The sequence below is a fragment of the Sesamum indicum genome, linkage group LG8 (genome assembly GCF_026168435.1).
Source record: "Sesamum indicum cultivar Baizhima isolate 11 linkage group LG8, ASM2616843v1, whole genome shotgun sequence".
Lineage (NCBI taxonomy): Eukaryota > Viridiplantae > Streptophyta > Magnoliopsida > Lamiales > Pedaliaceae > Sesamum > Sesamum indicum.
In genome coordinates this window covers 26,440,927-26,457,429 of record NC_142664.1, presented here as the reverse complement: position 1 = coordinate 26,457,429, position 16,503 = coordinate 26,440,927, and the positions used below count along the sequence as shown (strand labels likewise).

Here is a 16,503-nt window from a genome sequence, read left to right as displayed (position 1 = left end):
TTACAAAAGTTGTATATTTCTTAGATAGAAATGACAACTATATCATTGTATCAAAATTTTAATTCATATTTTTATGTATGATCCTTCTTACAAATTAATATGTTGTTATATCATTCAATAGCTCTAAAATTGTAAAACAATAATAAAATAAAAGTTATAACAAACTTATATAAAAGACTAAAATTCACACATCTAATACTAAAAAAATTACAAAATCTCAAGACTAAGCATTAGGCTTGTAATCAAATTTTTAAATTTTGTTTGATTGAATCAATTAAAATCAAATCATGATATAAATCACTGATATTATAACAATCAATGATCGTAAATTATCAAATATTTGTCATTAACTATTATTATTAAAATAAACAAATAATTATTATTAAGACAGAGTAAAAATCCGCATTTTGGTAAGATTATGGAGTCTAAATTTTGAGAATTAAAACATACATTGAAAAGAGTGTGAGCCCAAGTTATGGGGCCGGAGAAACATGGATTGGATCTCATGATCCGAATTTCTCGGGTTGGTTTGTGGCAAAGAGGAATTAATTTCAATTCCATTTTTCAATTTATTTATATAAAAAAGCTCTATCTGAAATTTCAATTTATACTAAAAAAATCCCTATTACACTTTCTTCATCACTTTTTCACTTCACCTCCACTCCATGTTTTTCCCCAAAAATTCCTCTCTCCCTCCACAATCTTCTCACCCCTTTCTCTCTGTATATGAATAGACCTGTTCACGTATTAATCTGCAGAATTTCAAGATTGGCTTCAGAGTGAAAGCATTTTGAATACGCCCCATCAGGCACGTTTTCTTCTTTTCAGTCTTATTTATCTGCATTTTTTACTTTTTCTTTTGTGGGATTTTGATACGTTTTCAAAATGAAAAGGGCGGTTTGTGCCCTATAACGAGTTTTTTTGTGTTAAATCATAAACTTTTTTTTGGATATTTTTCTTGGCGGAGTGTAATTTTTTTGGATGGTTTCAGCGGTTTATTCACTCTGCTGTTAAAGTTTTCGCCTTTGCTATTGAGTTTGTTCTATTCCCCTTTCCCATCTGTGATTTTGTTGCTGGGTTTTGTAGTATTGTGTATGATTTTTTAAGATCTTGTTCCAGATATCGTGATGGGTTGGGGTTGAGTTCATGGGTTAGTGTCATTGTTCTTGATGGTTGAAAATTTACTTTCCGCATTTCATTGTTACTACATTCCTTATATTTCTTCTTAGTTCAACATACTGAATTAAAGAATGGGTTGCTCGTTAATGTCTATTTTGGTTGTCAGACAGAGCTATATTTTTAGGTGAAATTATGGTTTTGAGGTCTTGTCTTCATTGGGTCAGGTATTGCTGGAAGTATATGAGACCATTTTGAGTAGCAATTATGTTCGATTTAGTTTTATCGAATAAGCTTTTATCCAATTTCTTATTTATTCGGAGTCATTTTTTAATCCAAGCAAACAGTAGTTAATAAGTATTTGCTTCGGCTCTTCACATGTCTTTCTCTCATTTTGCAGATCTAGAGTTAAATTAAGAAGTGGCTGAAATATTATGAGACATAATTGTTCTTTCTAAGGAGTCATGCTCATCCCGTGCTTGATAATATGCTTTTTTAAGATTTAGGTTGCAACTATGGCAACCTGACTATTTTCTTGAGCAAAATTCCAAAACTGATGTTATCTCTTTGCAAGGAATTATCTGGATTCTTCCTGAAAGAATGCTAAAATTATTGTTTAGTTGAGGAACTAGAGAAATATAAGTTAGTGGTCTGGACTCTGGAGGACGAAAATGCAACTGACAATATTAGATTTCTTAACACATGGTCAATAACTGAGTATATCTTGGCAAGATTTAAATATGATATTATTTTTCGATGCACAAGGTGATTTTGGTTTGACCTATGGAGGAATAGATGGGGAGAATTTATGCTTAAGAGCTAGTACTTTGCTGAAATTCTAAATGCTACGATTTCGAGGCAGTGATTTGAGGAGTAGGGAAATAGATTACGTATAATTTAGTCATATTTGCTGTCATATGAAAGCACTCAAAAAGATTTAGAGTGCCCAATTTTTGCTTTCATAGATATGGTGATTCTTTTTGTGCTGGTTTTCTCTTAGTTGTTATATTAGCTTCTGGCAAAAAGCATCCTTTGATACTTATTTTCATTTTATGTTTTGCTTCCTTGACAGTACGATTATTTTAGGCCTCCTGCTCATAAAATCCTTCTTTCCATCTTAAAAACCTCAACAAATATGATTCCAGTAGACAACTCCTTGCATGCAATGTCAGATTTATATGGAATTTGTATGCAACTAGAATAACTCCTGGAGGTTTCTGCTGTAGAAAAGGGCTATGTTACATCTTAATCTGTATGAATGACTTCTACCCATTGTTGGTAAAAAGAAAAATGTGTAGCTTGCATACATGCAGTAGATATTTGACCAATGATTCAGATGGGAAGCATAAGGACACTCACTTTTCTCTCTCGTGTCCATCTCCAAGCCACAAGCTTTAATGAACACAATTTTTTATATTTCTGGTTCACATGGTTCCATTTGAGTTTTAGTATCTGTAATCCTATAGTCCTATAGTCAGATTGTTTTATTGTGAATTTATTTTCTGCTTAAACTGCATAAATCTTAGATGGGAGCTTGATGCCCGACTTTATATTTGTCATTGATTCCTTGTTCAATTGTTCATTAAGTGATCATTTCTCATGGAATGTTCTATAATTGAGCAGGATAATTTCTTGATTTATATGATATTCTCTGCCAAATTGCAAGATATCTGACATTTTAGAAATTCAAACTTTGCTCTTGCAAAATTCTCCTAAGTTTATGCTATGTGTTGAGTTGTTAAGGGAGCTTCGTGCTAATGGAGTTTCTCATATTATGGTGTAAAATCATTTGTACCATGCTCTGCAGGTTGAGGACGCTATTTTCTGTCTCCAGTTTGGATCTGGAACTCTGGTGGCTCTTTGGTTTGGATGAAAACAATTGTAATGTGCTTCTCTCTGTTGCAATTTCCCCGATGCAGAATTCATTCATTAGCTAATTCCTGGTGGGAAAGTTTTCATAAGTTAGGTAGGAGAAGTGGAAGCAGTTCAAGTTTCAGGGTTCTTTGTTCCAACAACTATGAGCCTGAAGGAGGAAGCAGCAGGAGGTGGACTAGAGTCACTAGACGAACTATTAATACAAAAACAGGAGGAAGCAATGAGAGCTCAATTCGAAACACGAGTGTCAGACATGAGATCATTCCTGAACTAAGCAGTGAGTCAAATAGTAAAAAAATAGAAACAACGAAGGTACAAAGGTGCAGAAAAATAGGCATCAGAAGCAAGATCATTGCTGAAAGTACAAGCACAAAGATTAGTACATATGAAGTAGAATCAACAGAAATAGAATCAGATCAGTATTATATTGACTTGGCCAAACTTGCAACAATTATTTGTTTTGATATTGAAACCACGGGGTTCGCCAGAGAGAAAGATAGGATAATTGAGATTGCATGCCAAGATCTTCGAGGGGGTGAAAACAGCACTTTCCAGACTCTAGTGAATCCGCAGCGGGATGTGCCCAATGAACAAATTCATGGCATTTCAACCCGTATGGTTAACAGATATGATGTGCCCAGGTACTTTGCAGAACATTCACTTTGAGACAATAGCACATATGCTGCTTCTTGATCCAATGGCGTGGGATAAAAAGATTACAATAAAACAAACACAGTGTCTTATCATGGTCTGGTGAATTTAGGCTGCTTTCTATTATGTGTATCTTGAATTCGTTGGTGCTAAGGTTTAAGGGCCCTTTACTTGGCCATAATTTCCAAGTGCCTGTCTTGTGTTAAATCATGTGCGCGGTTTGTTAGGTCCCTTCTGTGCCTGCATTTTTATCTTGTCATCTTTATCATCTTCTCTTGCACTTATTTTCAATGGAACGGATTGTAGCTTGCCATCAATGATTCCATTCTTCTGTTTGTATCTATCTGTAATTTGGTCTGAAATGTCTCCCTCTTCATGCTTCATTGAGTTGATTGTGTTAAAAGACCAGATGATTCTCCATTCAGATGCAAGATTCCTGTCAATTTTAGCTTATAGAAAAAAGCTTTTCCCTGAATGAATATATGCACAAGTCTTAATCAAGCTCTCTTTTGTAGGATGAAGGACCTCATTCCTATCTTTCTGCAGTATGTCAGAAGCCGTCAGATCCCTGGTGGAGTTGTGGTGTTGGTATCTCACAACGGGCGCACGTTCGATGTCCCCTTTCTGAAAAAGGAATTTAGTCGATGCTCTTATGAGATTCCTTCGGATTGGTTGTTTGCTGACACCCTTCCACTGGCTCGTGCTGTAATGAAGTCTAAAGGTGTTTCACTCGTTTCTCTCTTGATAAAAGTATAGCCCATACGGCCACATCTATATATACAAAGGATTTTTAACTTAGATGTCACTCATTTTGGTTGTATTAGGATCAAAAGTTCCTTCAAAGATATCACTCCAAGCCCTCCGGGAACACTATGGCATTCCTTTGATCGGCCCAGCACACAGAGCCCTGTCAGACGTGCACTCCTTAGCATTAGTTCTCCAAAGGCTGACATATGACCTGAAATTGCCAGTATCTGGCCTGATCCAAGGGTCCTTCAAGTAGGGCTCCAATGTCTTTACTGAAGAGGATACTTCTGCCTAGTCCGTCATATTGTTGTAGCAACAGTCTCATTCTTTTGACTGCTCATATCTGTTTCTGTTAGATTGTTCCATGGTAAAGTAAGCCCGTTCTTAGTTTTAAGCCAGAATTACAATGGAGTTGTGTGACCACTCGTCTCAGCCTGGACTCGTTGCGTCCAAAATTGCAGTAACTTAGAGAATACAGAACGGAAATTGATAGCTGTACTTGAAATGGTCACTAGGGCTTATGTACTGTTAGTAATCAAAGCATACTTAAATTACATTTATCATGATCTTCTGATTTATGAAACCATTGAGTCATGTATTCTTGAAGCACTTCCATTCAGTTTGTTATAAAGCGAATATAGAAAGTGCTTCTGAAGGTTGACATAACATTGTGGTTTCTGTAGTGTTACAACTTACAAGTGATAGATTCTGTTAATGTATATATATTTATATTAGGAAAAATTATATGTACATTTCTTGAGGTTTATTGTAACGACAAAAAACACTTTGTTAGGTTAAATATTCTTTTACATCCTTCCAACTTACATTCTTGTTGAGTTGTAGGGTTATGTTAGTTCCGTGATAATTTAATATAACTCTTCTTACCATTTTTTTCTCTCCTGGTCATGTCTTTCGTTTCCACGAGAATTGTGAAGATTGAGTCAAATATGTATGAGCAAGAGATATTGAACACTGTGTTGGGTTTATGACCACTTGACCCATTTGGTATATGCATATTCGGTATAGAAATTTGTAAACTCCCAACTTCATCATGGGATAATGACTCCTTTGGAGTAAGTTAGTGTAATTTATTTTAATTATATTGTTGTAGTGTTCAATTTATTGAAATGTTGATATAATTGTTATAGAATTACCACCGCAAAACACTCCACAAATGTTTTCTTTCCAGTAATTTCTCTTCAAATTCTTTCACAAAACATCATGAAAAAATCCATAAATTTAAGGTCTGTTAAGTGTGGACAAGTGAGTTGCTCGAAAGTAGTATCTGTGTACGACTGAATCAATTGAAAACATCCTGCACAATTTCATTAAAAGTTCAAACTATTTCCATAGAATTCGGACGAAAACTGAGTAGATCATTGGAACCTTGGGATTTCCCAAACAAACATTATAAAACATGTAATAGTTTAGATTAGAGGCAACAAAAACCCAAAACTCTTGCCGCTCTCCGTATTCTTCTCTTCATCTCTTTCCTCCTCCTCTTCATTTGGACAGCTATTCGGTACAATTATAATTGTCCTCAACAAATCACCACAATGCTCAACTCAACAAGCACCAAACGAAACAATTATGTCCTCATGAATTAAGATATTCCATTAATCCCAAAACAATCTATAGATTCACTCACCCAACCCCTTAGAATCCCTTCGTCTTTCTCTCTCTTCTTCAACTACATATATATATACATATACATATATATAGAGAGAGAAACACACGGACAGAGACAGAGCGAATGGAGGGTTTTGATAATTACCGCGGTGGTAGGAAGATGATGATTAGGGGGGCGGGGGCGGAGAGCGGAGCGGAGTCTCAAATATCTACGTACAGAGATTTCAACCCAAAAGGAGGGCGTTCAGTTGCGCGGCCGTGGTACAGCAGTGGGGAGCTGAAGAGAAGGAAAAGGATTGCTGAATACAAATTGTATTCGGTAGAAGGAAAGATGAAGAACAGGCTGAGAAAGGGTTTCCGTTGGGTCAAGAACACCTGCTCCAGAATTGTGCATGGATTCTGATCTCACCCCGTTATCAATATTTTCAAATATCTCTCCTATCCCATGCATGCATGCGTGCAAATTAATATTTATTCTTTTTGTTGTGTACATTGATTTTCGAAAAGTTTCTAATTTTAATTAGTCCTAAAGTACATCGTTGATAATTTTAGTTCCGTACGAATTCATTTTTGTAATTCTTTTTTCTGTAATTTTAAGAATTTCGAACATTGAGGACGAAAATGGTCAGAATTTGCAGAAAAGTGCACGTGACCAGCTTAATTGAGTGCACACAATTTTCTGGCTATTTTAGCAAATTCCATCCCTTTTTATCCTCAATGTGCAAGACTCTTAAAATTATAGATTTTTTTTCTTTTGTCAAATAAATTCGTATAAGTCTAAAATTACTACTTTATACTTACACCACTAAAATTGTAATTTATTAATTAATTTTCATTCATGGATGATGGAGTAAATTGTAAGCATTTGTTGTTCTTCTTCTTTTGCATTGGCTATTGAAGCTGGGCCTTGAATTGGCAATTCTTTAGATTAATGTAAAGAAATTGAGATAATTGGTACTGCAGGTAGCATCATTGTATGTAATTAATTAACCTAGGCTGTTATTGCAAATATGATGTTAATTTTGTGCATTTTATTATTATCAAGAAAAAAATATGCAATTTTAATTAATAAGGGTGACACTTTTGATCTTCTCTGATTTCAATATATAACTAAAAGAAATGACGCGTTTAGTCTAAATATCGTCGGAAAATTAGCATTTATTTGACCTCTTTCGCACCTTTTGGTCCGTTATAGTGCAATTTTCATCCAGTATATTTGATTTTTTTTTATTTTTTTATTCACGCAACTTGGATCTGAGCAGTAATCAATTCAATTTAGTGCTAATGCCCCTGATGCAACTTGCTGCTCATTTAGTACCCTGTTGTATGAGTTATTATCTACTCTAACTTCGTAAGAGCCTCATTAGTTTGTTTTGAAAAGACGAGTCTCTAGAAAGAAGAGACCTTGGGACTTATACAATTACGGGGATGACAAATCTTCATCATGAATTCATTAATATACAATCATAATATATAATGACAATCATTTAATCATAATATACAAAAAAAAAAAGAAAAAACATAATTCTTAAGTGTTCAAAATATAGACATAATCATAAACACATATTCTTGAATAGAGAAATCTGAAGATTTTACAAATTGATAAAAACACAAACTTGCACAATTGATCGCACAAATTCGGAAGCAGAGCCATGAGTTTCATTTCTGAATTTTGTTCTGTTACAGTGCTTAACGAAGAAGAGGAACTCTGTTTAAATATACAATTCTGCTTCCTAACTGTCCAACTAACTAACAACCGACTTGGCAGCTTATGTGGCCCAATCGTGTTGCGAATAAATGACGTCAGCGCTGACTGTACAAAACTTAACAGAAAACAGAGCAAAAGACGTAGGCACGCCTTCAACGCATAAATGCGATTTTCTACCCTTTATCCAAAATTCCAACATTGGCAGCAGCTTGAATGGCAACTCCAGCAGCACCTTGAATGTTATTTTCAGAACTAGAATCAAGCTGTGAAGAACTTGAAGATGACGACTGAATCTGCATGTCAACAAAATCGTCACGTAATGATGCAGAATTGGACATGATCTTGCACAGCCATTCACTCGACTAACTTGGGACCAATTCTTCTAGTGAAAATGAGTTTTTTGTCCTTTTATATTTCTTTTTGTGCTACCGATAACTAAATGTATGAGTTCTAATAATTTTATTTGTTTTTATAGATAGAGAGACGATCAATTTATATATATGACATTGAATCTGACACGTTATAAGAAATATGCACTCGATTATCCTTTTAACTCTATTTTTTTTTTTTGGACGGAATTAATGAGTGATTGATGGGCTCAAAATATATGTGGAATAAAATGAACGGTTTGGATTGAATAACTTATCCTATAACTCTCAAGATGAGTTGATAAACTAACTTTGAACCTTCTAAAAGTAGTCCAAAAAAAGAAAAAAAAAAAGAAAAAAAAAAAGAGAAGAAGAGGTTGTCGGGCCAGCAAATTGATAATGAATAATAGCCCATGGTGTTGAATTGGGCTGTATCCAAGTCCAACAAAGTAAACGGGTGAGGAGCAGTAACATACCCCGCCAGGTCTAGTGATACTAATTTCCAACTTGAATGCGCGGGAAATTCATCTTACAGTTGCCGGGGGGAAGAATATTCCGAGGAGAGAGATGGACGATCAGGACTTGGAGTTGGAGAAGGCGAGATTGATTAGTCTGGCTCTGGAATTTGGATTCGACGAGGCCTCCGCCAACAGGTGTTTGGATCGCCTTGTTCAGCTGTATGGTGAGTGATTCCCCGTTGTGATTTCACAGCGCAGCCCTAGCTCATGTGTATGCTTAACATAGGAATTTTTTGGGAAAAAGTTGAGATTTTTGTTTGTTATAAGTAGCCATTTAGTCAAGTGACTTGCAAAGTGTACTGAACTTAGGAGTTCTGGTAAATGCTGAACCTACCAGTAAACTCCATGTTCATGAAAATGTGATAAGTTATGTCCTATAACAAACGAATCCTATTAGCCACATTTTTTAAGTTACAGGGTCCAGATGTTCTCGTTTATGCTAGCAAAGATGTAATATAAAATGAATGATAGTTAAGATTGGAAAATGGTGCAGATAACTGGATTATATTCTAATAATGACGCAACAGATGTTTGGCGTTACCGTGGATTGGTCTATTCTGCCATCTGCTGCCTTCCTAGAATGAGCACCAGCATATAGCAATTATATAATAAGGCAGACACTCAACTGACTGCTGAAATCTACAAGTAAAGAAGCAAAGGTTACTAGTAAAAATGAATAAAATTATGTGCATTTTACCATGAGATTTGTATGTGCAGAGAGACCTAAAACGTCCAATTAGTGGGAAAGCAATGTTGCTTCAACACTTTTAAGGATTTTACAATCTAATGTTGCGTCTATAAAACTTGATTAACTGGGCACTCACGTGAATCAGAGTATTCCCATGGAACTGTCATATGTTGTTGCTGCAGAATCTGAAAAAGGATGGGGAAGTTCAACGCCCTATCTACTTAGTAAATTTCTACTTGTTATTTTAGTTGTTCTCCGAACAGGATTTGAACATAGAATGAGAATTAGGAATTTGAATTCATGTTTGGGAGGAGACAAGGCAGTGGAAACTAATCTCCTTTGGCATACAGTTAAGCAGAGATCGTAATTTGTTGATGGGCGCATACGAATGGGAAAATTGTGGGTGTTAGGTTTCATTTGTCGTCAATTTTCATTTTTTACTACGTTGGAGTATTTTAATTTTTATGTTAGTATTTTCTGTTGAATGAGGTGATTGGATCAATTGACGTGGTTGTGTTTTCTGATTGTTGATATTTCACAGTAATGTATGATAAAAATATATATAGTGTTTTAATAAGTTCATGATTGGAAAATATATATGTATTTAATATGGATAGATATATGCATATATATATGTGCATGCATATATGTACAATATGTTGAAAAGCTTTTATTTTGTTATTGGTTTTTGTGTGAAAATGATAATGTATTTAGGTTAGTTGATGCGGTTTTGTTTTCTTTGTACATAATTAAAAGTTATGTTATTGCTTTACTAAATTAATGATTGGAAGATATATGTAGATATGTATATACATACATATATATAATGTAAGGATTGAGTTGAGAAGATATGAAACAAAGGAGTGAAATTGGGGTGTTCCTTTTTTCAGTTGAAACAACAGGCTGCAAACACAGTTTCTATTTTCATAGGGATGAAAACGCAAATATTGGAAATAAATGGAACCAAACAGGTCGGGATTGGGATAAGTTAAATATGGGAAAGCAATTATGTCGAGTGAACAAATGATTTGATTAATGAATTTTGACCGACATGAAGGCTAATGAAGTATTTTGGTAGTAGTCTGATGTTTTCTTCAAAATGTTGTACTGGCAATATCTATATTTCTCTATTTCACAGATGTACTATTTATCCCTTCATATTTATTTCTAGAATTTATCATCATTGAAATGACTCTTTCAGTATTTATACTTACATAGTTTCGCCTACAGCAAAAACTTGGTCAACTCGAATCCATGGTGTCCTTATTTGCCTGCATTCATGGATTTTCATTACTATACTTTTCATCTTCTTAAGGTGATGATGGGCGAGATTTCATCACTGTGGAGCATTGTGGTGATGACTTTCTGGCATCACTTGCTGAATGTATGCAAGACACTGAGGATTGGGATGATGTGCAAGCCATCGAAGCAGAAGCATGTGGTGCTTTGACTGAGATTCTGGACAAGGATCTTCTCCAGCAATATGATGCAAAGGTTACAAAAAGTAACCAAATTCATGTCATAAAAGATTCTCCTGAATCTCAGAAGCATCAAAATATTATGCAGTTGGATTCATCAAGTGACGATGAAGTAGCATTCCAAAATGTTCCTGGAAAAAAGCATGTGAAACCTTCCTCTCATGTATATTTAGATGGCAATGGTCATGACCCTTCTCCAAGTTGGACTAGACCTACATCAATCTCTGTAAGACTTTCTACCCTGATATCCAAACATAACAATGTGTCTTCTTCTCTGCGCTGCAAAACTTGCATGTTTATTTTACTGGAGCCTTCCATTTTTATCATAAAATTATATGGATAAATCTCATAACTTTTAATATTCCTTAAAGCAGTTTATGACCAGGGTAAAAGGATAGTAATGTACTTAGGCATGCCAGTGGATCTAATTAGCAGATCCATCTGGTTGTTTTAAACCCATTCACCTTTCCTCCACCCAAAGACGGAAGAACAAATACTTTTCATCTTTCACTGCTTTTAGAGTACTAATATGCAATTCTTTTGAAGGACTACTGGAGTGATCTAACTCAAAGTTCAGGTCCATCAGTTTATCAAGAAGTACAGCACTCCAGGTCATATGACAATATGCATGGAACTCTCACATTTGAAGAGCTGCAGAAACTGGATGATATGGAACTTGCAAATGTTGTTGTATTTGGTAATAGAAGTTTCCGGCCACTGCAGCATCAGATTTGTAAGGCATTTCTTGGTCAGCATGACTGTTTTGTTCTTATGCCTACAGGAGGTGGTAAAAGCCTCTGTTACCAGGTCAGAATTACACTTGAAGAGCATGCCACTCTTGTTTCTGTTTATGCATTTCCAGAATGACAATGAAACCTCTTAGGGCATGCAAATTTATTCATAGAGTTCCTAACTAGTGCCAATTTTTGGGGCTTTTATAGAACGAATTGAAGTTTTCAAGGTTTGACTAAGTGGAACTGAGAAAGGACATAGGCATCCTTTCCAGCATCTCATGTATTTGAAGATTTAATCTCTTGGATCTCAATTTCAAAGATTATGAAGGGTACCCTGGAGGTTGTACCTGGCGGTGACCTCACGTTGTTACATAAATTACTTGAAAATTCAAATTTTGCTGTGTTTATAGTTTGAAATGCCTCCCACTTGAACCAAAGTACTTATCTCACCAACAAGAATAAGAATTATGGCTCTGTTGTGCAAACTTATCCATAGACAAGTTACTTAATGTTTTCTTTATTTTCTTACTATGATATGCCATAGTTTGCAGCTTCCAGCCATTCTCCGCCCAGGTGTTACAGTTGTTATATCTCCACTTCTTTCCCTCATTCAAGATCAGATTGTTACCCTGAATCTCAAATTTGGAATACCAGCAACTTTCTTAAATTCTCAACAGAAGCCTTCACAAGCAACAGCCATACTTCAAGAATTAAGGTAAGCCTGTTTCAATTTTCTCTCCGTGTATATTATATCATTTTATGCCCCCCCCCCCACCGACCCCCAATCCCCACCCTCCTTTACTCCGCATTTCTCCTGTCAAAAAGTCCTCTCGAGCTGTCATGTGAGGGCAAAGCCAATTCTTTCTCATAATTTCTCATCTGAACCCTCAAATGTGATCAAAGGTCATCACTCTAGAATATCTAAAGTCCATTTTTATTCTTATAGAAAGACAAGCTTTTTTTTCTTATATCAAAAGAAGGATATTATGTAGTTGATAGTGTAAACTATTGTCATCATTGTACTATTCCTTGTACTTGTGAACTTCTACGGAAGTGCATTTATTTATTTCTTTGCCATAATGTGATGGGGTGATAAGTTGGAAAATGATCATTTTATCTTCTTTTTTTCTTTTTTCCAGTGTCCACCTAGAGGGAGTCATGGGATACTTTGGTTCATGTGAATATATTTGTATAAAGGTTCTGTGGACCTTCATAACTACTGATATATAATTTTAGTATTTTACAAGATTTTATTTCACTGAGCTCCAATCCCCACATATGCATAGAGTAAACAGACATTTCCAAGAGCATCAGGTACTCCTCGATTAAGGGATGCTTCATTTTTATGGCACACATCCTGAAAAGTTAAAGAGTTTCTCATACAATTACCCCCCATTTGAAAACATATCTTAATGGCAAAATTTGTGTATCAGAGTAGAGGGAAGTTTTATTATATGCAGAGGATATTGATATAGCTCCAGAATTAAGTGCAAACTGCAACTAGTCTTCATGTAAATTATATCCTGATTGCTTACTGATAATTGGAACTATCTTTGTGTTTCATGTTTGTTTGAATGTTTAGGAAAGATAAGCCTTCATGTAAACTTCTGTACGTAACTCCAGAAAGGGTTGCTGGAAATTTATCATTTCAAGAGATCCTAATATGTATGCACAGGAAGGTAAATTCTTACTATGTTGTGGAATATCAAAAGCAAATTTGAGTCAATTGTACTTTCAAGTCTATGGCACTTTTAGATACACTGAATATGAGATGATTAATATTTTTAATTTCAGGGACAATTAGCAGGATTTGTTGTTGATGAAGCTCACTGTCTGAGGTATGCCTTTCTCTGAAATTTTCTTGACATAAGTTCAAGCATGTGTTAGAAACTGAAACTAGAAGTAAGTTGGATAAAGGAGAATTGATCATAGAAGGTGATGAATAAAAATACAAAAGAATGAGGATATTACTTTTTGATGTCACAATTACATATCCCATTACAAGATAGTTATAATGGAATGATATGAAATACATGCAATTAAATCCATGAGCGTAGGCTGCTTGTCTATGATTGCAACTGAAGTAGAAAGATGGTAGGAGTAGAACTATATTACTAGTTTGAGGAACAGATTTCATTTTTCTTTAGTTAGTTGAAGTGGGATCTGCAGCATACTTATCTGTTTTCACTGCTTTTTCAGCCAATGGGGACATGATTTTCGTCCCGATTATAGATTACTAGGATGTCTTAAGCAGAATTTTCCTCGTGTTCCTCTAATGGCTTTAACTGCCACTGCAACACAGATAGTTCGCAAGGTCAGATTGCTAGTTCCTGGATTTATCTGGAAGTTCCTATTGCTTCTTTTTTAAGCTCTCAACTCACACAATATCTGCAGGATATCTTAAATTCATTGAGAATCCCTCATGCAATAGTACTTGAGACAAGTTTTGATAGGCCCAACTTGAAGTACGAAGTGATAGGGAAAACTAAAGAACCACTCAAGCAGCTTGGGAAATTACTGATGGATAATTTCAAAAGCTTATGTGGGATCGTATACTGCCTCTCAAAAAATGAGTGCGTGGAGGTCTCGAAGTTTCTGAATGAGAAATTCAAGATCAAAACTGTATATTACCACGCTGGTTTGTCTGCTCGTCAGAGGGTTGCTGTTCAGAAGAAATGGCATAGCGGAGAAGCCCAAGTAGTCTGCGCGACCATAGCTTTTGGGATGGGAATCGACAAACCTGATGTTGTGAGTCTTGCTTATCTGAAAATATCTGTTCTTTCATCTCATAACTTAAGAGTTTCAATATAGTTCAGGTTGTTTCTAGAATTAACATTTGAAGATGAAGTAAACTAGAAATGATCTTGCACGTCATATTCTTGACCATTAAGACAGTATTTCAACATATTTCCCAATTATGTCTGGTTTTAAAGACCTATATATTAATTGTCGCATCATCCCTGTAATTGGCCTATGAATCCTGGCTTGCTGGGAAGAAATATTTTGTGCTACAGTGCAGAATTAGGAGGGGGAAGGAAAGAAGTTAACATCATTTCTCCATGTTTCAGCGTTTTGTTGTTCACAACACCATGTCCAAATCGATTGAGAGTTACTATCAGGAATCGGGGAGGGCAGGCCGAGATAATCTATCTGCCACATGCGTCCTTCTGTACCAGAGGAAAGATTTCAGCCGGGTGGTGTGCATGCTTAGAAGTGGACAAGGAGGCAAAAGAGAAAGCTTCAAGGCGGCCATGGATCAAGCCCGAAAAATGCAGCAGTACTGTGAACTCAAGGTAACAGCAAATGACAGCCAAGATTACCTAGATCTCGACGTATTATAGGCATCCGTAGTGCTTTCTAAAGTAAAATTTCATCTCCTGCAGGACAAATGCCGTAGACAAGCTTTACTTGAACACTTTGGAGAATCCTTTGATCGGAGTGCCTGCAAAAATGGTACCAATCCTTGTGACAACTGTGTCAAGTTATCTTCATGATCAAGAATGCACGAATCTTTTCTCCTTTTCTCCAGTCTAACGTAGTGGATCTATCCAGAAACCAATCTTCTGGCGTAATCCTGCTTTGTGGAAAAACATGGAATTCCACCGAAAACAACTTTTTCCGTGGGAGCCTAATATGTCCGCTTGCTGCACTATTTTGCAACTGGCTAGGACTAGAAATGATCTTCCTTACTGCCAGGATTGCCAGAAGATAGAATGGGCCAGTCCTGTTATACGATTTTCGATAGGTCTAGAGATATGCTTTGCCTATCATCTGCTTTAAGTAGAGTATATAATCAGCAGAACGTCGTTGAGGAAAACCAATATGTAGTCTTGCAGATTTTCCAGGAAACACAAGATACAAACAGGTTAATTATGCTTTTTGTCGTCACCTGTAAGTCTCTTGACATCACTGTTTTAGTAGTATTTATCTCTCTTCAATGGAATAGTATTCATACTTACTTGAATCTTGGAGATAAATTGATAGCCTTACAACAAGAGGATGAAATTGATTTACTTGAAATTTTTGGCCAGTCAATTATTACAATGTGACAAAATCGGTTATGGTTCACCCAATCCAAGGTGATTTGACTAATGTATAACACTGGTCCTACCTAATAATACATCACATCTATGTTGATGTCAATTATGTGCTGAGGATGAATCCTTGAAACGGTCTGTTCTATATTTTTGTTTCTGACAAATTGATTGGCTGTTTAGAGGTAGTATCATATGACAGCAGAATCTTGATGGACCCAGATGACGGATCTAGGCACAAGGATTTGAAGGATATTGTTGACCAAGTGCACATGCCAACAGCTTGCCATCTGCTATGATTGTAACTACTCTTTCCATCACTATTTTATTTCTTTCTCTTAAATTCGCTTGGCCCTAAATGCTGGGACTCAATGAGACAACAATCATAGCACCACCCCCTCCACAAATTTGGGGAATTTACACTAAGTTTGAATTTAAGATTCTAGCTAGGAAATAAGGTTATATTTGTATTTGAGTTTTAGTAAATACAAGTATTGTAGGGGGAAATTGATCTAGGAGGAGGATCTCAATCCCCTATCAAAGTGATATGTTAACCTTGGAGTGACTCCCAGGATAAGAATATAGAGAATTTTATTATTCAACCTCCCTCCTTCACAATTGCCTCATTGGGGTATATAGGTTTTTAGTCTAGTACATTTGTTGTTTAGGTGCATAATTATGCTCTTATCCCTTATTTAATTCTCTTCTTGTGGCTGATATTTTTCCACGATAGACAACTCGATGACTTAAACTTTGATATGTATAAAACTTGACGGAAATTATCAAATGGACATTAGCCATTTGACTACAAGAGTGAGGATCATGAACCCCCACCCCCCTCCCAATGTAAGAAAGAATGACGGAGTGATTTAGAGTTTAGGTGGTGATTGAAAGCAAAGAAGAGGTGCCAAAATGATTTGATTTACCAAGATCCCAAAATTGTTGCCCCCACAATGG

At 35.8% G+C, this 16,503-nt stretch overlaps 2 protein-coding genes across 3 annotated transcripts; both read left to right on the top strand.

Annotated features, from left to right (window-relative positions):
• Positions 1 to 619: 619 nt before the first annotated feature.
• Positions 620 to 5,055, top strand: DPD1 (Polynucleotidyl transferase, ribonuclease H-like superfamily protein). The gene is made up of 4 exons (XM_011089154.3): positions 620 to 808; positions 2,924 to 3,632; positions 4,158 to 4,363; positions 4,467 to 5,055. Exons 2-4 carry the CDS (start codon positions 2,986 to 2,988, stop codon positions 4,643 to 4,645), a joined length of 1,032 nt encoding a protein of 343 aa, XP_011087456.1. The 5' UTR covers positions 620 to 808; positions 2,924 to 2,985; the 3' UTR covers positions 4,646 to 5,055.
• A 3,418-nt stretch (positions 5,056 to 8,473) lies between these two features.
• On the top strand, positions 8,474 to 15,476 carry RECQI1 (RECQ helicase l1). Of its 2 annotated transcripts, XM_011089153.3 has the most exons (11): positions 8,474 to 8,776; positions 10,616 to 11,004; positions 11,325 to 11,585; positions 12,064 to 12,227; positions 13,095 to 13,191; positions 13,307 to 13,350; positions 13,712 to 13,826; positions 13,907 to 14,260; positions 14,581 to 14,805; positions 14,896 to 14,965; positions 15,065 to 15,476. In XM_011089153.3, the coding sequence occupies exons 1-11, from the start codon at positions 8,662 to 8,664 to the stop codon at positions 15,082 to 15,084; spliced, it is 1,854 nt and encodes a 617-aa protein (XP_011087455.1). In that variant the 5' UTR covers positions 8,474 to 8,661; the 3' UTR covers positions 15,085 to 15,476. The 2 variants fall into 2 exon arrangements, with proteins under 2 accessions (XP_011087455.1, XP_011087454.1); XM_011089152.3 differs by having other exon boundaries at positions 8,475 to 8,776; positions 14,896 to 15,476.
• The last annotated feature ends 1,027 nt before the right edge of the window (positions 15,477 to 16,503 follow it).